The sequence below is a fragment of the Diuraphis noxia genome, unplaced genomic scaffold, assembly GCF_037042655.1.
Source record: "Diuraphis noxia isolate RWA-SAM2 unplaced genomic scaffold, SU_Dnox_SAM2 contig0003, whole genome shotgun sequence".
Classification (NCBI taxonomy): domain Eukaryota; kingdom Metazoa; phylum Arthropoda; class Insecta; order Hemiptera; family Aphididae; genus Diuraphis; species Diuraphis noxia.
In genome coordinates this window covers 77,575,502-77,600,061 of record NW_028301713.1, presented here as the reverse complement: position 1 = coordinate 77,600,061, position 24,560 = coordinate 77,575,502, and the positions used below count along the sequence as shown (strand labels likewise).

The 24,560-nt window shown below is 27.5% G+C and overlaps 2 protein-coding genes across 2 annotated transcripts in view; one reads left to right on the top strand and one right to left on the bottom strand.

Annotated features, from left to right (window-relative positions):
* Positions 1-2,033, top strand: part of Pino (protein pinocchio) — a 30,183-nt gene extending 28,150 nt beyond the window's left edge. Inside the window, exons 3-5 of the mRNA XM_015512708.2 lie at positions 487-652; positions 1,407-1,536; positions 1,602-2,033. Of these exons, the coding sequence (XP_015368194.1) occupies positions 487-652; positions 1,407-1,536; positions 1,602-1,718 (413 nt within the window). The 3' untranslated portion in view covers positions 1,719-2,033. The remainder of the gene's footprint in view (positions 1-486; positions 653-1,406; positions 1,537-1,601) is intronic.
* Positions 2,034-15,272: 13,239 nt separating this feature from the next.
* On the bottom strand, positions 15,273-20,145 carry LOC107169756 (NADPH-dependent quinone oxidoreductase VAT1-like). The gene is made up of 6 exons (XM_089221780.1): positions 19,952-20,145; positions 19,042-19,230; positions 18,493-18,703; positions 18,132-18,386; positions 17,566-17,810; positions 15,273-16,088 (listed from the first exon to the last, which is right to left on the bottom strand). The coding sequence occupies exons 1-6, from the start codon at positions 20,024-20,026 to the stop codon at positions 16,020-16,022; spliced, it is 1,044 nt and encodes a 347-aa protein (XP_089077906.1). The 5' UTR covers positions 20,027-20,145; the 3' UTR covers positions 15,273-16,019.
* Positions 20,146-24,560: the final 4,415 nt, after the last annotated feature.

Genomic DNA, 24,560 nt, shown 5'->3' with positions numbered 1-24,560 from the left:
GACACATGAACAATAATAACATAATATTCTGTAAAATGAGTGACGATGATTGTCGTCGAATATTTTTAAATACATATGATATATGATTTAGTGTAAGTAAGTATAGGTATTTTATGAAAAAGTCAGCAATATGTTTTATTTCTGATTTCATTAATTAAATTTTATCTGTGGCACATTAAAGTCACTGCATGTGCTATTGGTATGTAAAAAAATATTATGTTGTGTTATTCTGATTATAGAAATATTAATTAAAATCGGATGTATCACAATACTTACGAAGATATAAAGTGTCTTATCATCATTTATTAGAACGTAACATAATAATAAGTTATAATTATTATACTACCTACTATAATAATTAGGTGCACTAACAAAAAAAAAAAATATATATATAACATTTAATTTATATCTAGACATCTAGTATTTGTAGACAGTTAAGAAAATATTTGAAAAAAAGTGAATAACAATAGTTTTTGCTTATTTTAGTTGAGAATACTAACAACAAGATGTCAGTTACTAGTGTCCAGACTATGAATAACCAAAGCTTGATGAACATTAATGATAAAATGCTCGATAACATGGATTTAGTCAGTGATCTTGAGCAGGCAGTAACTCTCGAAGAGCTAAAAGAAGTTTTTAAATATTGTTTCCGGTATGTATTAGTAGGCTTATATTATGTAACTAATAAATCTTTAATTTATTTTTTGATACTCTAAAAGTCAATACATTTTTATAAATAATTTTGTCAATTCTCAATTATGTCAAAGTTCTGTGAAATTATTGTATAATTTGCAACTATATTGTTTTCAAAGGCTATAAAAATAAATATCATCTGTTATTTATTTGTAAAACATTGACTGTAATTAAAAATTGATAATATTTGGCATAGTATGCAATAATTGCAATGTTATATTAATGCCATTTAAAACAGTGGTATTCTGTAAATTTTAAGGTTACTACAAATGTATAGTAAATAATAATATATTTAACATTTATTTTTTATGTCAAGTTAAATAAAAGGAATATAAAAAGATACCTACTAATTTTATCATGATAATAGTGATCATAATTATTGATAACTTGGGCTAGGAAAAGGCACTTATTCATGAATAATATTCATTCAAAGATTCAAACCATTGACATAGAAGTCTATTTCATAATACTAGTAATTTTTTTGTTGCATATTTTGCATATTATTTTTCTCTTTTTCACACGTTAGTATGCGATTATATTATATTTGTTATATTCTCATTTTAAATGCATATTTTTAAATTAGAATTTAATTTTTCTTTGAATTGATAAAAAAAAGTTCACTAACTTAAAATATTATAGATATCAACAATGTATGTTGTAAAATGTAAACAATTGGTTCAAAGATAATCAAAAATATTGTTAATTAATTGTAGTTGTGGAGTCAACTGGGAGCAACGTCACGTGTCATTAGATTGCTTAGAATGCGGTGGATATTCCCTCGAGAGGCCTTGTCCTATTTGTGCAGGTCACTGTCGAAATATTTGGAAACGTGATCTTGAAGAAGTAAGTTAAAAATTCTATGCTATTTATACTTTATCGGACTAATTTTTACGTGTTTAATTTTATAGTCTCATAGAAGTGGTGAGGCGAGCTGGATAGGAGAATGCTCCTCAAAATGTAAAGAAATGGGACGTGATATCAATCAAATGTGTAATAGACTTGAAAAAGTCAAAGCCACCTTTTGAGCCGTAATAGATAAACATCTTAAACACAACTGAGTACCTACCTATTGTTATGAATTTACTGCATCACACTATTCTAATAATTGTAATTTTACTCAGTGTATCACGGTGTCATTTCCTCGCGGTGATCGTACACTTGTTTTTGGAATTAAATGGATTCTCAAAATGATTTTTCTATGTACATATTAATTTGCTATACATTTTCTATGAAAATTATATGTCGAATCAGTATAAATTATTTATCTTTAATCATTCGTGATAGAATTTTTGAATAAAAACCTTAAGCTATAATAAATACATATTTATTTTGATAAACAATTTTTGTTATTTATACTGTTACTATTAATAATTAATAATCATTAACGCGTAAAATATAATAGGATTAATATTTAGTGCGGTGGTTTTCATATAACTGGATCTGAAATGAGATATAAGATATTAATTAGCTTAAATAAAATTGTTGTTCATTATGATGATTATATTATACACGAAACCAAATCAATAATTTCAATTTATAAGTATTTTTTTTATACTTTCCGAGTGTGTAGACATTTGTTTCAATATAGGGAGAAATTTAACAAAGTATACATATAAAAAACAATAATCCGTGTATGTAAATTCTTAATTTACGTGACTTCATAAAATGCATCTACATAATATAATATAAATAAAATATCTTAGCTATACTGTATGTTGTATAGTGATGAATGATGATTATGAACTGTAAAAAATATAATATGGTAAATAGTCACATCTTTTAAAGATGACTAGTGTAGCATTAATTAATTAGAGGTATGGCAGAAATATTGTGCACATTTGGCATACCTACACATTAGAATTAATCAAATATTAATTTTACGATTCAAATACGACAAAGTTGAGGCTTTTAATCAAAATTAAAAACAATATTTTTAATTAATCATAAAAAATCATTTTGATTAAAAAAATAAACTTTAATATTTATTATTACTTTATAACTTAATTACAACAGACGGTGTAGTTAACATAAAAAATTATGACAATTGAAAATAATAATTGCTAATAAAATGTATTTTATACAAACTACGTATACAAGGTGTAGACTCGTAGATAAGTCACTTATACTATTGTTCTGTGTTTATAGGTACCTATCGAATATCGGTATATCATAAAATTATACTTTTAACTGATACTGAGTACTATTATATAAATTATGCACGAGTACCTATTCAAAAATGTATAAAAGAAATTAAACTTAGTGAACTGAAGATTTATTTATTTCCAGAAAATAATAAAGAGTCTAATATTAGAATTGATTAAAAAAATTAAAGACGTCAATAAAATGAAATGTTTTGAATATTTTTATTGTTCTAAAGGTCTTAAAGGCCGATACCCCTAAAAAAAATTTAAAAAAAATATCTTAATAAAATCAGTTGCACCAGTAAATCAGAAGAAAGTCAGATCATATGGAATAAGAGTTTTCAACCTTTGAGTGTAAACAAATTTTTCATAATTGTCAAACGTCAACCAGTGGCCTTCGCTGCCGAGGCTTATTCTAATAAAAAAAAAAAATTTTCATGGGACTGTTTTGAAAATAATATTCATTGGGCTACCTGCGACCTACTACCATCATAAGTCAATAACTAAGAATCTATTAATCAGTAATCTTAATTTTTTTTTTTTTTACTCGCATTAACTAGATTTTAAAAATATGTTGGAGATCCATAAAAAATTATTCACGATCTTATGCTCGAGAACCGCTAGTATTTAATTTATGTATATTATATATTTATATTATATACATCATTATATTATAAAATTAAAATTAGACTTTCTAAACAGAAAGAAAAAAAAATCACAAGAGAAATCGCGCTTTGTTCGTAGAACGGTATAAACAAAGAAGTATAAAAATCATCTAAGTATACAATTATATTGTGCTATTAAAATACAAATAAATACTGCTGCGACGGTAAAAATATTTTGCGAATTTTGTCCACGCGCTTCATGCAATCGCGTCGCTCCGTCGATCATGATAAGTCAAGGTCGAAATCCAGTGTCAAGATGACAAGATTGAAGAATTGGCGAATGCTATATTATGTAAGTGTGAGTATATGTACTACACAGTGCCTATATTATATATATAGTGTATTAGTAATACAGTATTACCAAACATCGTTCCCATCTTTTCCGTTGACAAGTAGGGTAATGCATTAATTATTCAAATTCTGATTTCTAGAATTTTTAAGTACCTTAAAATTGGGTAACTTTGATATTTTTTTACTGTTTTATCACAATTTTACTTTTCATTTTATGGATATCTTCTGTGGTATATTAACGATAATACTCTCAAAATTAAATCTTATAGTGACATGTAGTTATACTCAATTTTTAACGTTCTATTTTTAAAACGTTCATGGTACTTTGGTGGATAAAAATTGAAGTGGAAAAAATTAAGTGTTTCAAAGCGTTGACTCCTAAAACTGCACACTTTTAATAAAGTACACGACAAAACCGCATATTTTTGGTAGGTTAAAACCGCATACATTTAATGGGTTAAAATCCCACAATTTTTAAAATTGTTGTATCAAAAAATGGCACATTTTTAATTTCGACCCCAAAAATGTTATACTTACCTAGATTAGAGGCATTTTTTAAAAACTTCAAAAGATCGTTTTTACATTCATTACGTACCTCTTGGATCTTAATTTTCAATGTCTCCACTTATTCATGTTTATGTGTGATTTTAGTTTTAGTAGATTGTTCATTTGACTGCATGTTGTAACCGTGGACGTACAATTTTTATTAAAACTCCGCCAAACCACATTTCCACTATTACTACACACTCTAAATTGCCTGCATTTAAAATTGTCGGGTATTAAGCACTTGCCCCCTTTGTTACTTTCAATTATTTTAAAATCCATTATTATGTCTAATTAACAATATTTTAATAATTTAATAAAACTGAAAAAAACCAGTAAATACCTATAGCCTATAATATAGGTAAGCACTAAGCACTGTATATGTATAGTGTATACTGTATACACAAGAGACAAGACCGACTAATAAAATAATAACCAGTGGTGACTTAAGTCTTAAAACGTGTTATCATGAATATTGCAGTATATCTTATAAGTTATAATCTTATCTTATCTAATCCGTTAGTTAGCACTAAAAATAGTGTGCGGTTTTAATCACTATAAGTTTGGGGTGTTTTGTTATATAAGGACCGAAAAGTGTGCGTCTAAAAGTTTTTGTCTATCGACCTTTTTCGGGTCAAAATCAAAAGTTTGCGGTTTTTGGATGCAACCTTTCAAAGTTACATCACAAAATCAAAGTAACCCCGAAATTGTTAGCAGTAGTAACGAGAGTTAAGAGTTTTTATACTTTAAACGTATAAATAATGGTGCCCTGCAATAAATTATATTTAAAAAATGCTGATTCCTTCGAAATTGTGTTTCAGATACATACCACCTAAAAATAACAAGTTATTAATTAGTATAGACTTTGGATACTAGCATAAATTGTTTTTAATTGTATTTAAAAAATATAAAATCGTATTGATCATAATAGTACAATGAAAAGAAAAATTCAATTAGATAGGTACCCAATGATAAAATGTATTTCCAAAATATATAGTTTGTATCTACTTCTAAGATAAGTATGAGTACCGCCATTACTTTCTATTAATTGCTTGCTTTACTTCTTAGTAATTTCTTAACTATATTTCGGATATATCTACCGTAGATAATAGAAATTAAAAAAAAAACTATTTAGTAAATAAACTGGGTATGCATCGTATTCAATAATTTTTTACCACGCCCTCGCCCCCTCCCACAGAGCATCACTCAACTCTTTTTCATATATAGTTTTGGCACAGTGCTATAGTGTAATACTCTCGTTATATTTTATGAAAGTCGGAAAAAAGAAGACGGTCGACGGCTGAGATCATGGCTGCAGGTGAATGTTGTCATCATGTACCTACTTATAGGTATACTTGGTCCGTTTTCGACCCAGTGCATAATATAGATAGTAGATACTATGCAGTACCTACAATTTAAACATTCTTTAAAATATAATCCTAACATTTTCTTCCACTTGCGAAAAAAATAAAACCCGAGAATATAAGTGATGGCAATACGTAATATTTGATAGTTGATTATGTTGTGAAAAAAAAGAAGAAAAAAATTAACCTCGCGTTTATTTTTATTGAAAAATTGCATACTATATGTACCTACATACAATACACTTATACTATTATACAGTTATTGCAACACTTCTACGTACCCACGACCCACCTATACTTATTGTAATCATATACATAATATGCGGTGGATAAATTATTTTGATATTTTTTGGATCACAGTGTGGTATGCTGCTGTGAATTATAATCATGAACTATGATAATAGGTACGCATTGTTAATCGTGTCATGTAATGTTTATTATTCGCGTAGTACGTCGGTGCATGGGATATATCATATATATATATACAGGTAGGTACACAAAAATGTGTGTACACCGCATACACTTTATTGTACCGTGTGTATAAGTATAATAGTTGTCAGGTGGGTCATGGTTTTAAAATAATATACTGATGTCATGGACTACCCATAAATTATGTAGTTAGTGCGATCAGTGGTGTGTGATGTGCCGATGTCGGACTGTTTATAAGTATATTATATTATACTAAGGAAAATGTGTTGTCACCACGGTCCAAATCGATTCACGATTGTATCGTGCACAAGTGTATTGTTATTTGTTGAGTACTATAATAATAATATATTTAATGGCACAATGATCAAAATTAAGTAGGTACTATAAGCAGGTACTTAGAAATTATCAAATATTTATCTAACTATGTATATATACATTATTACCTATTTATTGATATAATGTCTGCTACGAAAAACATTTCTCAATTCGTCCGACTTAAAAGCTAAACTGGATATAACAGGTGGGTACACGAAAAGTCAACATTTTAAATTTTAATCGATAAAAAAAAATTACCCGACCAATATGGCAATATAGCTTTATAATTTACATCTAGGTGTGGTATAGTATCATAACTTTGAGCAGATATACAAATAAGTCTTACTTTCTGCAGCATCTCATGCATGCTGCATGTTTGTTGTAGGTTATACCTATTGAATATTATGCAGGAAATCCATACGAAATCAAAATAGAAATACAAAATCATAATATAATATATGAGCCCATAATATACGATGAAATTGCCGGAGCACAGCTACATCTAAAATAATATATTATGTCATGAGTAGAATAACCGACAAATAACAGTAGACTATATTTATATATAAATTGCATATTATTATATAGCCATGAATAGATAAAACCTAAGACTATTAAGAATATTATTAAAATAAATCAAATTTTTACTACAAGACATATATTAATACATACTGTATACAATGTAATAAAAAATAGTATTTCTGAAGTACTATTCTACCTAAATGTCTTCCATAATTTGCGCGTGCAGCCAGATAAACAATATTAAGCAGTAACGATTCGGTGAAAAACTCACTTCAAACGATATAGGTAGGTAAATTATTATGTATCATTGTGTAAGCGCGTGTTCTTTCACTTAGGAACTCCCTTCCTGGCTTCCTAGTTCCCACATAAGTGTAAGAACGCAACTGTAATATCATAGGGTTAAAATTCAAGGGGGGAGACAGGCATACTTCATACAACTCTCACCACTTACCGGCGAAACTGTTAACTCAAAATACACATTTTAGTAAGGGAAAACTCAAATACTAATCGTTTTAAGGTTTCGAAACTTACTTATTACGTTTACTCCGTTTGCCCGTCCGTCTTTATATTAGTTACCAATACATAGGTATACGATTTATTGCAGTTGATATTAATAAGATATTTATTTGCTGTCCGTAATTAGTGTTCCTACATGCCTAATAACGAATTACGATTATTTTAACTAAGATATTTAAATACCAACGATTGTTGTTATTTAGATAACTAGGTAGGTACTTATTATTATTGTACCTACACGTTTTTAACATAGATTCGTATACTAGCCAAAATATTAGAACTACCAAATGCTGTTTAAATTTTATAGAAACTCTGCAGGGGACTTATTAGCACGTTCGCAGAGTGAGCTTATTTCCTAACTTGTTTTATTTTGATATTAACATACAACTTATATTATTTGTATGGAAAAAAAACAACAATAATTATTGTTTGTATTAGGTATCTTTTAATATCAATAATATCCATTTCTCACGGTAGGTACTTCAACAAATTATTGTCATCATTTGAATGGCATCGAATTATCTTTTTTGTATAGTCAATACGCTTAGTCATTTTTTGTACGTAAAACAAATTTATTTTGAAATGTTTTGTATGATTTTATATGGGTATATGACATTAATTATCGGCAATTATCTCGAGAGAAGTACGGACTATAATGTATATAGGCACCTGTTTGTTAACACCGTGAATAACATTTAAAATGCTATAACTTCGTAGAGTCCTATGAGGCTATGACGTCTATCGCCTGTCATCTTATATAGTTGATTAACATTATTTTAAATTTTTAAAGGAGCTGATGATGCTGTACTCGTCAACGTCATGATTCATGAATGACAGTAAAATTAAGTGCTAAGACTTCAGAATCCTGCAAGCCCCATAACTCCCAAATTAAAGTAAGGAATGCATTCTATAATATGATGTCCATAGGTACCTAAGTCATATCATGGTAAATTAAAATGTTTTCATATTTTTAATTTGTAAAGAATAGCTGGCCAGCTGGGTATCCGACACATTTGACACCAATTATCTAATATATTATAATTACTATTTAATTATTGTCACTCATGCACATAAATATAATATATATTTAATGTGATGTAAATAATACATATTTATCATGAATTGTGGAGATAAACTTTCAACAAAATAATTAATTTGTATTCGACTATTGTATAGGTATAACTACAGGTTATACAATAATATAAAGATCAGAAACAAATTTTATAAATACCAGAAATCCGTATTGTTTGATTATATACATATATATGTGTGTGTGGTAGAACAGAACTCGATTTAATAGTTTCGCACCTATTTATTATAATAATATTTATAAGGTAACAGGTAATTAACTATATAAACACTTCTTATAAACAATCGAAATTAGCATCGTGACTCATTCAAACAAAACAGATTCAACATGTGAACGTTATTTGTATAATTATATAAGATATTAGTAAATTATAATTTTTGATTTTAAATCGTTTGACAAGAAACTGTTTTTTCATAGGTATTTAAAATTATAAAATTTAATTTAAAAGCAGCAATTAGTTTTCATATAAATTGTAAACCACATATAATTTTATATAGCCATATAGGTACTTATGATGGCCTATAGGTATAAGTAATACTGTTAATAGTAATTAGTATTGATGTATTATTATAATGGTGTGTTTTTAATTTGTAATTAACGCGCACATATGATGAAGATTATTTCCACAATAATTTTAAAAATAACCCATACGATTGATAATTTGAAAAATTTAAAAATTCGATTAAATTATAGGTTAGAAAGTGATGTTATGTAGAGCGCAATGAGCGCATAACACAATAATATGATCAATATCGAATTGTGATCATTACATATTTATATTAGAGTATGATGACATCATATTTATTCATAATAATATGATATTGACATATTGTACATCAAACAAGGAGAAAATTACCGAGAAAAAACTAATGAGTACGAGCATTTGATGTATTAAACACAGGCCAACAAATTATAAAGATGTATAATATATAGAACACATATGAAGTACATAATATTATATATAGCCATATAGATATTGATATTTTTAATTAAATATTTCAATTAGGCAATTCTTGAATCTAATTATACAGTACAATCTAGAACAATCTAGAGGATCTAAAGGATATTATTATTATTATTTTTTATATAAATTTATTAAGGCTTCGACATCAAAGGTATTAAGCCTGCATTAAATTAATATAAATAAGTGAACATTATAATTATTACAAGTATTTATATGTGTTTACAATTTATGACTTATGTTTATACTATGGAAGAATACATTGATTGCGTCCGTATTGTCTTCATTGAGTGCTTGATGGAGTGAGATGGGGTTTTTGAGGATCTTGCCGGGCTTCCGTGTATTTGGTGCAATTTATGATGATATGTTCTAGTGTTAGTGTCTCATTGCACGTATCGCATACTGGGGCTGGTTCTTTTCTTATGCGATAAGCATGAGTTAAATGTGAGTGGCCTATTTTAGCTCGAGTAATATTTACTTCAACTCTTCGTTTGGTGTTGGGAGGATATTTTAATTTTTTAATAGATAATTTTACGTTTCTCAGTTTGTTAGAGAGGGGTAGGTTAGACCAGAATTTTTGCCATTCTTCCATTAATTTATGATGTATAATGTTGAAATTTTCGGATGAGGTTAGTGTGTTTATCTTTTTGGAGGAAGGAGATGTGGTGGCTTCATAGGCTATAGAGTCAGCTTTCTCATTTCCGGGATATTATTATTATACGACAGTAATTATAGTACTTTCTCAAATCACCAGTGTGCCATAAATTTATATGGATTAAACATTTACGTAAGGCTTTTTTTTTTACTTATCTCTATAAATAATATAAATTTTAATAAATACACGCCACACAGTATAGAACTTATCTTCTATACCGTGATAAATATAAAACAAAATACCTACATAAAAACAACACTTATTAGTTATTTTATTACTATCAACTATTTCTGCAGTTACTATGTTTACTAATATATAAGTTTTACAAAGAAAAAAACTACAGTACCTATATGTACCTATATTATTTACATTAATTCATGAATCATCATGCCTATTAATACTTTTTTTTTATTGATTAAGCATCAACTGCATATGTTATTAACTTTAACAAAAGTCTAATAATAATATTATAGGTACTATAATAAAATGTATTTTTTTTTTTTAATAAAATAATAAACCACTTACTAAATTACTGCTATATAAACTATAACTCTACTACTCACATCCATTTGGTCCTACGCGGTTTACAGTAGTGGAGTTCAGCCAAAGTATCTAACACTAACCGTATACAATATGATTTCAATCCAAAGTCCTTATTCGTGTCATCTCTAAAGCTTCACACTATGTCCCCAATAATAACCGACTTAAATTTACCCACTGTTGCCGAATTAGCCAAACTCCACAATAAGCGATTCAATAACAAGCTAATCATCGTCATCCCAACGCCTTAATCGTCCAACTATCATCTGCAACTATTTCAGGAAATCCCCAACAAAAGACTAAAAAGGCAATGGTGTCTTGACCTGCTTATCCAATTATATTTAAAAAAAAAAAAGTATCACGTCAGCTAGATATGATCCTTATTACTTATAAGGTATAACTATTATGCATTTATATATTTTTGTACTATGCCAATAATTATTAATACTAGGATTATAATCTTAAATTTATATTCAAGTTGAAGTACCTACCTACAATGGCAGACCTCTTCTGTTTTATTATCTTTTATAACTTAAGCTTATTATTCAATTTTTGTAACAGATGGGATAAAAGAATTTTATTTAAAAACAATACAATAATACACGACTATACAGGAGGAGTTAAAATTTAAGTATTAAAACGATGAAATATGCTGCTGTAATTATTAATGTCAACAGGAATTTTCAAAGAGGAATAAATACCAATGCATAATGCATACACAATAGGGAATTCATTTGTGAACCGAAGATGAAGAATTAGCAAGGATTTACTCAATACCTAGTCTATATAGTTATGACTTTAAGACTTTTCCTTCATTAGATACAAACGTCGTCGATTTAAATTATAATATCTAATTATAATGTCTAACATTTAGAAAAAAATGGAAATGAAATATCTCCCCACTACCCGCTTTCTATTTCCATTAACTCTTCTCATCCGCTAAAATGCCTCCGGAATTGCGATTTATAATAATATAAAATTTAATCTATATTTCAGGCCCGTATACAGGTGAGGATTTAGGGGTTCAACGCCCCCCCCCCCCCACCACCAAGAAATTTTTAAAGTAGTTATATATTTGTAATAGTGTTATCGCAATCTTGTCGGAAAACGGACTTAAAATATTTCCCCCCCCCCCGAATATTGATCCTGGATACGTGCTTGCTACACGTACCTAATATAATCAAAATTACGAATTATAATATAGATTATTTTGTTTTACATTTTAATAAAAATAAAAATAAGAAAAAAAAAGATGGTTGTTTGAAAAATAAAACATAATAATATAGAAAATAGGTTAAGTAGTTTAAACCTATATAGGTAAATTGTATTCTTATTTTTTATTTCTCTTAGTTTAAAGTATAAGTAGTATACCTACTTAATAATTAATTTTTAGATAATTGTAGTTTTTTGTTTTTAACTTTTTATCTTATCTCATTGATGGTTATGTGTTTCATACTTCATTTAAAAGTACCTACCTTAAAGTGCTTTCGTATTCGATTAAAATGTTTTAAAATTACATAGCTACCTTACAAATAAGTTAAAAATTTAAAATGTTTTTGCTTAATTTAAAATTAAAATAGGTACGCTTATATTTTTAGATTCTCAATTATTGCCTTATTGAAGAATACTGCACATATTGATTTTAAGACGAAACAGCTTTTTCTTGTTTATAATATGTATTTTTATGATTTATTTTATTCATCTCAAATGTATGATTTGTTTTGGTTAAAGACTTCGAGAAAATTAATACCTACCCGTTTGAGTTGAAAATTTTAAATGGTAAAAAAAATTGTATAATCGGTATTGAAATTCTAAAGTTAGGTATAAAACTCGTTGTATACTTATTACTTATTGTATTTTTTTTTCCGTTAACAGATAGTAAATATTCGCTTTTCTAAAAAAAAAAAAAGTATAAAACTTAGTAAAAATCATACATACCTATATATATATAGGGGGCGATGCCCATTTCCACCAAAGTGTACCTTTCCCTTTTCCACCAATATCCGTTTCCACCAAATAAAATTATTTACCACGTTTTTACAAAAACAATTGTATACTAATATATTCTACGATTAAAAAAAATAATATCAACCAATTATATATATATATATAAGTAGATACAATATATACATAAGTAAATACACTAATATATCATTTTTTCAATCCAGCATTAGTATTTTTTATAAACTTATTACTGTATTAAAGATTTTAATATAAGCATAGTAAACAAATTATTTTGGTAAATTAACTGTGGTTTAATTATTGGTAGATCTCATTTGATGGTAACGGATATTGGTGGAAAAGGGGAAGATACGCTTTTGGTGTAAACGGGTAGGTATTGGTGGAAAAGGGAAAGGTCTACTTCTGGTGGAAACGTGTTACGCCCTATATAGGTAGTATATTAGTGAATAGGTGAATAGGGGTAGTAGCCGGTAGGTATGCTAACTGTAGGTTCCTACGTCCTACATCAGCAGTTCCCTTTTTAATTGTGCAGATCACCAATAACAGGGGTCGGCAATCTTTTTTTGACGGAAGAGCTAAAAGTTACAATATACGGAATTTTCCAGATTTTAAAGACATTTTCGTAATTTTTTAAATATAATTTTATTTTTAAATTTTAATAGACATAATAATAATAAAATTAATTTATAATAATAAAGCAAAATTATAATATTATTGGTTAGGTCGAGAGGGTCGCTTATCTAATATACAGGTATTATATAATATAAACACGCACAAATGAGACAGTAGAAGAAATATAGACGTATAAAAATCTCGATGTTGATATACCAATAACATTTTTCAGACCCTTAACCAGTGTCCGCAGCCCGGCAGTCCAATACCACATTGGTCAGGGCCCATGGGTTGTGAACCGCTGTCCTACATAAGTATTACTATTATAAGTTATGCTTATGACTAAGGCCCGGAATTGTATGCATTTGCATATTTGTATTTATTAAATTAAAAATTAGCTCTAGGCAAGACACAAATTTGAATCTTGACCTAATGTGTGTTGGTATGCAAAATTAAATGTTGCATATTTGGAAATTTATCCAAGTATTTAGTGGTTAACTGTAACTCTCCATTTGAAATATTGCATTATAAAAATATACTAAATTTGTTTTGATTGATTTTTGTTCATGAGTTTTTATTTAGATGAGTGAATGTTCAAAATGCAAAATTCAATTGAATACATCATACGAAATAAAATTCAAAATAATCAACTAGGCATTTAATACATTATTTTGTTCCATATTAATTATTTACATTTTTAAACTAAATAAATTTAATTAAAATACATTTTCGTTCACATATTATTTATGAATATTTTAAGTTCATATTTTAATGAAAATCAGTGCACATTTCGTACATTTTTAGTGCATATAATTCTCGGCCCTAATTATGGCATATAACTTAATTGATAGGTATTAGTATCTGTTTAGATTTAATAATCTATATTGAATGTTATCTTTTTTTTTGATGATAATGCATTGGTTAAACCACTTTAAAAGCCCTTAAAATCAATTCAGCACTGTCCATCTCCATATGATCATATCAACTAAAATCCAAAACAACCTCAACCATACAAAACTATAAATATTAATTATTATCTTGACAATAGTTTTCTAATGCTTACTGCTTACATTATATTATAAGCGTTGACTTTAAAAAAAACCGTTCTTACCTGACATCTCCTACCTATATAAAATATAAAACCTACTTGCAAAATTCCAGCTTCATAGGTCAAGAAAGTTTTCGAGATTTCATGTTTAGTCAGTGAGTTATTTTTGAATTTCTATTTTAATTTTTTAATTTTTTTTTAAAAGCTGTTACAGGCTATTAAGGTCTTTTGCTGCTTCTACCAAATCCTTCCATCTGTATATCACCAAATTTCTATGTAATATATATTGGTATCAGTGGCGTAACTTCAAAATTTGGGCCCGGGAGCGAGATTTTCAACGGGCCCCCCATCGTCCAGGTATATATATTAAGAAGATCCGGGGGAGTGTAATCACCTTACTAAAATAACTAAAAAAATTTTTTTTTAATAAAAGATATTAATTTAATACTTCATATTATACACATACAAAAAAAATTAGTAAACAGTTATAGCAGTTGTAACAAATAACAATTAACTCAAAACTTAAAACATTCTTCTGGACTTCTTATTTGCCAAAGTAGAAATAATATCTGATGTATTAATTTCTTTTCTATTGATATTATTGCCAAACTTGACAGACGAATTTGAGACATCGTACTTCGAAGATAGTTTTTAATTATTTTGAGTTTAGAAAAACTTCTTTCTGCGGTGGCCACCGTCACCGTCATTGTCAAAAAAAGAAAACAATTCTTTGGGCCCCTATACGAACGGGCCCGGGTGCGACCGCACCCTCTGATCCCTCTTAGTTACGCCACTGATTGGTATAGTATATATTATATAAATTAGAAAAATTATTGTTAATGCACTTCACCCAACAGGGTTGCTGTTGCCATCAACCAGGGACAAGAAATATTATCAATAAATCATATTTTTATTGCAAAAAACATTGCCAGTTATGTAAATATATATTTTAATAATAACAACAATATATATGAATAGGTAATATAAATATAAAATTTAAATGCACACATGAGAAATACATTTTAAATTTTCTTAATAAACTCAACACAAGTTTGGTAGATTACATTAAACACTTTATAATTTAATCACATTACATTTAGGTATAAAAAAAAATATATATATATCATGTATATTATGACATTGGGTACTACAATATAATTCATTGTATACTACTTACGATACAAATTTATACAAAAGCAACTAAAAAAGGTAACTTTCATTAACATACAAACATTATAATATTATGTATCATGTACAAAAATAAATAAATTATAAATATATAAAATATGATTCAGTATTGTGTTTTACATTTTATAAAAAAATATATGTATTATATAAATTATCCAAATAAAATTAAGAAATTTATTAATTAATTTAAAATTTCAATAAAAATATTTTATTTTTAAATATGTAATCCAATCTTCAAATTACAATATGGATTATTCACATAAATAGTTAGATCAACAATAAATAATCCACAACAAAAACATTTTTAAAAGATTTTCTTTCCACAAAAAATATACAATCTATAGAGCACAATAAGTATGTGATGAAAAAAGTACATGTAATACAAAATATAAGCAGGCACACATTGAGGAGAGAAAACACCCCTGCAAACACCCACTGATGACAATTACAGCACCAAACAAAATTGTAAATCTTTCTTTTTCTATTAGTTAAATTTTAATAAGACTTTCCCAAAATTCATTCTTTCTGCCAATATTGTTTGAGCTCCAATTACCTTAAGCAATTTAATGATAAAATCGTATAAATATGTAATAAACACAAATCACAAAATCATTAAACATGATTGTAAAATTAAATTTTATTTTTAAGTATAACTCATAGTATCACTTAGCACAATTTTACTTTTACTCTTTTTTTAAATAATAATAACTGATTATTAATATAAAAATAACTGTTAATTTTTAATGATTAAACCTATTACATTTTTTTATACTAGCTTTTTTTTTTTATTTTTTTTTTTATATTATAAAATTAAATTATTTCAAAAAGTTTGTTAAAATTTAGATTTTAAGAAAAATGATCTACAATAGATAATTGATAATTGGTATCACAGGGTATCATTATGTGAACAGGTCGATAGTAACTATCAAACTATTATGTATGCACTATAGCATAGAACAGTATATGACTATTGACTATAGTGATATTATGAAAGTTAGGATGAATTGGTTTTAAATTTAGAAAATATGAAGTAAACTAAAAAAAAATTGATAGAAATTATTAAACAAAAAATGTATTTATAAATAAAAATACCTGAACAAAAAAAATAAAATCTAATAAAACTGCTTCTACATCATATAAAACAAATTATGGTCTACAATATGCACTAAGTACCTAATAAAATAATATCAAATGTAAATCACAAGCATTCTACCCTTAAAAGGATGTGATACCCAAATGTTTTGTCTCCGTTTTACAATTGAGTAACATAGAAATTTTAAGCTCAGATCACATTCAGCTCTGTTAGTATAGAATTTAGAATGAATTGGCCTATGAAGAAGCTTATGAGATTGGCTAGATAACAATCTTAACTTTAAATGTTTAAATATTATAAGAAGTCAATTCACTCTAAATTCTAAACTAAAGCTAAAAATGATATTCTGAACTTAAAAAATTAGTATGTTATGCACTTGTAAAACGGAGACAACACATGTGGGTGTCATATCTTCTTAAATATAATTTATAAGTCTGATAATATGTAATGATTAAGAGGATGTCAAAGTAAATTTGTTTTCTCTCTCTGGCTCACACTCAACATAGACAAAACGCATTTACACTGAATCACTTTTTCTATGTTTTTAAGTAATCTTAGATTAGAATCACACTTGATAAAAAAAAGCTAGAGAATTTTGAGTGAATGACATATTTATTTGTCTGAATATTGTTTCTAAACTATTTAATCATCATAATCATAATTTAAATTTACAACATATTTTTGTTTATTTTGAAAGTCGTTTACAAAATCAAATAACAATAAAATATAATGTTGATATATCACTCACACAAAAATATTATTCTTTATCTTTTTTTTAATGGATGATTTTACTCAAAGATTAATTAAAAACATAGAAAAAATGATTCTGCGTAAATGTGTTTTGTCTAAATTAAGCGTGGGCCAGAGAGAGAGAGAGAGAAAATAAATAGTGTGCTGGCATCCTCTTAATGAATAGATTTGTATTTTTCTTACTAACATCATCAAAAGGTAAAATTTCATGAATAATCGGTTTTATTAATTTATTCTTCAACATTTTGAACAATTCTTCCATGATATAATGAATTTTCTTTGGGTTAGAATCAAATAGCATACCCAAATGAAGACCACAAACAGTGACATTTTGTTCTATCATTGTTTGAGGGACCAAATTTTTTGTTTGCCATTTCATGGATAGTGATCTTACAATGTTTAATGTTTGTCCATTAATATAACAACTTCCACCTAAAAAAAAAATAAAAATTGCTATCCAATATAAGTGATACAAATACCTTATTAATACTTATTAGGTAAACATATTTATAAGTTTATATTCCATACAGTATACAATAACTACTTATTTTTGATTGATAATAAATATCAGAGACCAGTTTTCAATTATGATTACAATTTCTTACTGCTGTTAGCCATGTAAACTTACAACACAGAATATATTCTATTCTCCAACCAATCAGGCCACAGTAAGCTATTTGTACCAGTTGTACCACAATAGTTACCAAATATAAAATTCATATTATTTATATTATGTTGATTACTGTAACCTACCAATGATGACTAAACGGCCACAAGGCTTAAGTAATGTTTGACTAATCTCAATATTAGGTCCACCAATACTGTCTATAATTAAATCATAACCCTGTGGTGATACATTTTTAGCCAATGTCTCATAGTTTTTATGATCTAACACGTGAGAAATTCCGCTTTTTTTTAATTGTTCATGTTTGGAGGCGGAAGCGGTTCCAACTATAACTATATCCTTTACAGTATTAGCCAATTGAGTAGCAGCACATCCAACACCTCCTATAAAATAAAATAAATTAAAATTTCTTCATGACAAAATTAAATTAAGTATTATTTTTTTATATGAATATATTATGCATATAGACATTTTTAAAATCCATAATACCAGCAATTGAATGTATAAGAACAGTATCTCCAGGTTGTATATTGCCCATGGTAAAAATACTCAAGTATGCAGTCAAATAATTGGCTGGTAGAGCAACTGCATCTTGACCACTAACACTCTCCGGAACTAAAAAACAATTTTTTTCTGGCACTATGACTTTTTCTCTAAATAGTCCTCCTGTCCAAACATAACATACTACTCGGTCTCCATACTGTATAAAATGCCAGAGAAATTAATCGATTAAAATAAAGTTGCAGGGTATTATTATTTCATGTTTGTTTTGGATTGATTTAAGTCAAACATATTATTATTTAAACAATGATAAGTATTATTAACATACATTTTTTTCAATGTTAAAATATCTATATTTACAACCCACATGAATATATTCAATAGAGAAAAAAAGGTAGATACATTTATAGATGTATTTATATTTATTAGACTAGATGAGATGATAGAAAGAGGAGTCATGTGACATTACTTCAAATCAATAATAATTATAAAAAAACAACAACATGTAGCAATTAATTACTTAATGAATTACATTACTTTAAAATTTTTCACTTCATCACCAATAGTTTCTATTGTGCCATAACATTCAGCTCCAAGCACGCGAGGGGTTTTTAATTGGCGTAGAAAACCTTGTCGAGTATAAATATCACTAAAGTTGACACCGCATAATTGAACATTAACACATACACTTGTTGATCCTAAAAGTTCAAGTGGCCAACATTTTATCTAAAATAAATTCCAATTAAAATATATAAATAATTTTTCGGATCAATTTTATATTATTTTACATAATTCTATGAGTTTTTTAATATAAACTTGAATAATAACCAAAATATTATGAGTATATGATTCTAAGTGGATAATACACACCAAATAAATTGTAATAGATAATTGATATAAGTTATTACTTATTACTTGGGATGGATAGGTTCCGTTTCCATCAGTTCTTCTACAAATTAAAATCAGTACCAGTTCTTTTTTTTCTTGGTTCACACTGTTTGTTGATACTGTGATAAATTAATTATTACTTATGACTTATTATTAAATATTTATAATTTATTTCTAAATTTTTAATGAAATGAATGCTGTATATAGTAATGTTTAATGTTGTACATTAAATATGTAAATATTAATTAATAATGATTGTTCTGGATCAATTAATAACAATATAAATTCTTTATAGTTGATAGTATTAAACAGTATACTAATTAATTACTATTCTTCATATTGAGATTTTTTAAGAAGAAATAGTATCTAGAACCAAAGTGAAATATTTTAAAAACGGACGTAAAATGGAGTCAATAATTTTTTAAGAACTGACACATCCCTAGTAATTACCTATGAAAATTAGTATGGGTTATACAAATGTATCTATATTATATAATTATAAGTAGGTATAATAAGTAATAACCTACCCAAACTATTAATATAAGCAAATTATACTAACTTTTATTTTATCGTAACCTCCATAACCTTCCAATACAATAGATTTAACCTGTTCAATTTGTTTAACATTATTCATTTTCAAAATATTATTGTAATATTGAATTGAAAATACTTATTGCAATGTAGAATTAGCAACGGCAACTATATGGTAAATATTGTCATCAACCAATGATTGATAACGGTCCGCACATACATTCCAAAAAAAAATTTGATAAACAGTGCAGGGTTCCCAAACACATCCGATAAAATAAAAGAGGCATAAACCATTCTTCACCAGAAGATGACAAAGTATTTCAGCAAAAACCACAAATTTAACAATAAAAGACATTAACTTGAATACTTGATGATTTACATTTAAACATATTATACAGCTCCGTCACCACTTTTAAATTGGTATAACAATTTTCATCTTGTCTAGGAGAATTTGAATAATATGTAATCAGATCTATATAGTCAGTCGACTAACAGACGTCAGATACGTGGAGAGCTATGCATCCTATAATAATAGACCCTTACCGTTGCCACTTACTAAATTGTATGAAATTTTAAGTCTTGTCCATGATATTTCTAATATGCAATGTGATTTTGATCTCGTCTAGTCCACTGTCGCAAATGTCGAATACTTTCGGTAGAATTGCCACTCATACCAAAGTACGTGAGCGGCATCATACAATATATGTGTATTATTATTTTTTATTACAAGTCCGACGGCACTTTCTAAATTGTTTGACATTTTTCGTCTTTTCAGGATATACCCAATTTGCAATGTGATCCCGTCTAGTCGACTCGCTAATTCGTCTAAAGCTTTCGAAAAAATTACCGCTCATACCAAAATACGCAGGGACGGCGCTAGGATTTGCGGGGCCCCGGGCAAATAAATAACAGTCTATGTGTTGTTTTCTGAATGCTATAGGTACACAAAAAAAATTTCTCTTTACTCCACTCGGAAACTAGATTACATATTATCCAAACTAACTAGGTAGGTACTTAATAAATCAATTTTATCAAACATCAATCATCAATTTATACATAATAGGTATTATACTATATTTTAATAATTATTATAAAATAATTTTAAAATGTAATCAATATAACAGAAAGAACAATAAAAACAAAAAAAATATTGATTACATTAGACATAAAATTAATACATATTCTTAAAATATTACTTACGATATCATCATAATCTAAAGATTCAGAAATATCTTTTTCTATTGAAATTATTAAAAGACCAGGAAAGGTTTTCTTGGCTTAACTTGTTTCTCAAATATGTTTTTATTAATTTCAATTATGAAAAGCTTCAAACCTATTATTATTTTTTATTACTTAGATGTCTATCGCCACTTTCTAAATTGATTGCCAATTTTCATCATGCCAAGGATATTTCTAAAACGCAATGTGATTTTGATCTAGTCATTCTAGTATATAGTCCACTGTCCAAAATGTCGAATACTTTCGAAAGAATTGAAACTCATACCAAAGTACGTGAACAGTATCAAACAAATATATTATTAATTTTTATTACTTACAAGTCCGTTGCCACTTTCTAAATTGTTTGACATTTTTCGGCTTGTCCAGAATGTTTTGGAACAAAAAAATACACTTTACCACGCCCCTCACGAATTTTGAATTTTTTTTTAAGACGTGTTTTTCAACGCTGATTTCGAAACTGTTTGAATTGTTGTGCGGAAACCATTATTTTGAAAGTTATAGCCTTCCAAAGTTTGTGATTTTACGTTAATATTCGCACGCGTTCAACACCAATTGCGCTCAATTTTAATTGGACTACGTTCTATATTTATATCAATATCGCTATTTTATAACTACAGTGAAACCTGTATATAACGGACAGTCGCGGGACCAAAATAATTGTCCGTTATAGACAGGTGTCCGTTGTAGACAGGTTTCAATGTTTTAAAAATTACAACTTGTACGTACATTTGTATTGTTTTTTATTTTATAATATGTATTAGGTGTAATCTGTATTGATATGTATTATATATTATACACATACATTATAAATTTAATTTTAATTATTATTTTTATATTACATGTAATACATATACATACAATGACACATTACATATAAATTTATTAATTATTTCTTAAAAAATGATTCTATTGATGTTTGTTTTTTGTGCTTTGATTTGGTAATTTCCAACTCGTGATGGATAATTTTATTATGGATTATGTATAATATACTATATATGGATAATGTAATTGGTCGTAATCTGTGTTTTCTCTTAATGTCCTAATTGCGTTTCTTATCAACGTAGTATGTATGTATTTTTTGTCCGTTATGAAATTGTCGAGTAAAATATTAGTGTCCAGGTCCGTTATAGACAGGGCGAATACATTGGAATGCCTATCTTTTTTCCGGGACCTGGTCATTTTGTCCGTTAAGTCAGGTTTCACTGTATCTCATTATTACTAAATTGTTAATTAAATTATCTTTATGATAATAAAATAAGCTCTATTAAGTTATTTTGCAATTATCAATAAGTAGACAGGCTAATGAGTATATTGTATACCTTGTCAGTTAAAATTATATATTAAGTACTTATGGTATTCTACCTAAAAGTCCGGTAAAAAAAGACCCGCGAACAAAAGTCCGGTTTATTTATTATACATATGTCGTACAAGAAAACATTAATGTAAATAAAAATAATAGCAATAATTTATAATACAATTATTACAATCAATGTTATGGTAGGTACAATCAGGGCCGGATTGGTATATATCAGCCCATCGAGATTTTCACTTCTAAGCGGCCCATTTACATATTCACTGTCCCAAATTTGGGTCTCTATTATTTTTTATTTGTTTATTACGTCTAAAACCGATACAAACTTATTTACTTATTCTAACATGTATTTATTTTCACCGACACTCCGACACTACCGGCCCTAACTTTAAGCGGCCCATCGAGACTTTCTCGGTAGCTCGCCTAACCAATCCGGTTCTGGGTACAATAAAAATAAAAATATGACATTATAATTTTTTGGTTAGGAATTCATAACTCCGAGCAAGTGTTGAAGAGTTAAAACTCAAGTAGGACACGGCCAAGGTGATTAGTGTTTTTCTTGTATATGACATGAAATTGTATTATTTCAAAAGTAACAATCAATCTGACCAAAAACTAAAAAGTTATAATGTCATATTGTATGTAATATTTTAATTTTTATAGTACCTACCTACCTATAATATTGATTGTAATAATTGTATTTTATAATTATTGCTATTATTTTTAATAACATTAATGTTTTCTTGTACGACATATGTGTAATAAATAAACCGGACTTTTGTTCACCGGACTTTTTTTCGCGGGTCTTTTTTTACCGGACTTTTGTTCGTAAATTCTATAAGTATATAGTGGCTCCCTTCACCTGCCGGCTCCGGTCGCTCCGGTTATTTCGTTGTAATTCAAAAACTATATTATCCAATATTGGAACACCATTTTTTAATTATTAAGATTAATTTTAAGAGATAATAAATTTATTACATATACTCTGTCCTACGATCTTTGGTAAGACATTATTTACTCAAAAACTTATAAGTGATTGGTAGCCAATAATATAATACTATAAAAATGTAAAGTGTTTTAATAATTATTCATTAATATACCTAATAATTGCAATGTTTTTGGTAAAGATTAAATCAGCCTCCCATAAATGTGGTAATACTAATCTTAAAATAAGTTACTTTAATAGCAATATCAAAAACACTATTGTAAAATTTAATGAACATAGACTGAAAGATCATCTTCACTTTGAAACTTTTTTTGTAAAGGTACAATGATATATCATTGATTTTAAATTTAACACATCCATTATAGTGACCTACACCCTACTATACAGCAGAGCGGTTCCCACTTGCTAACCTTTTTTCATTTGTTATTGGAGGTTATGCACTTTGCTAGTAGAATTAATATTAGTTTCACTGATCTGATTAAAATGAAAAGTATGTTTTATATAAAGGTCAAACAGTGACATATTATTATTAGGGTTAGGTGCGGGATTGTTAATTGCATAGGCAAGGCGCGTCTCTTTAAGTCTGGAAGACGTTGAAAAATTGGGAATATGGAGATATATGTTATTTTGATTAAATTTATTATTTACATTATTTATCTGTATTCTAAGTAGGTAAATGTTTAAATCAAATCATAGCCTCCTATGACGCTTCTTTTCTGGTTGATTGTAGCTGGACTATGACTTGAAAGGGTAAAAGTTTAAAATTATTTTCTTTTATACAAGAATTGAAATTTCATTTTACCAGGCATTTTAGATAGAAGCAATGACATTCAAAATATTGTATTATCAATGCTTTAATGAATAGTCTAATTAAATTTAATAATTTCATCACAATACTAATTAGTTATTTAAATATATGCAATAAGACTATTTTAGAACAATTATAAAACTAAATTATATTATTATTATCATTTATAATAAATAGGAAGTGGGTGACTGATATTGTATATCAATTGCGTAAAATTTGACTTTATCTGCATTATTTAATACATATTATTATAACCACTAATTTTTTAGTACACACAATGTTAACATGAACACATAGTAAGTGATTTCTAATTGAAAATACAAAAATTGAAA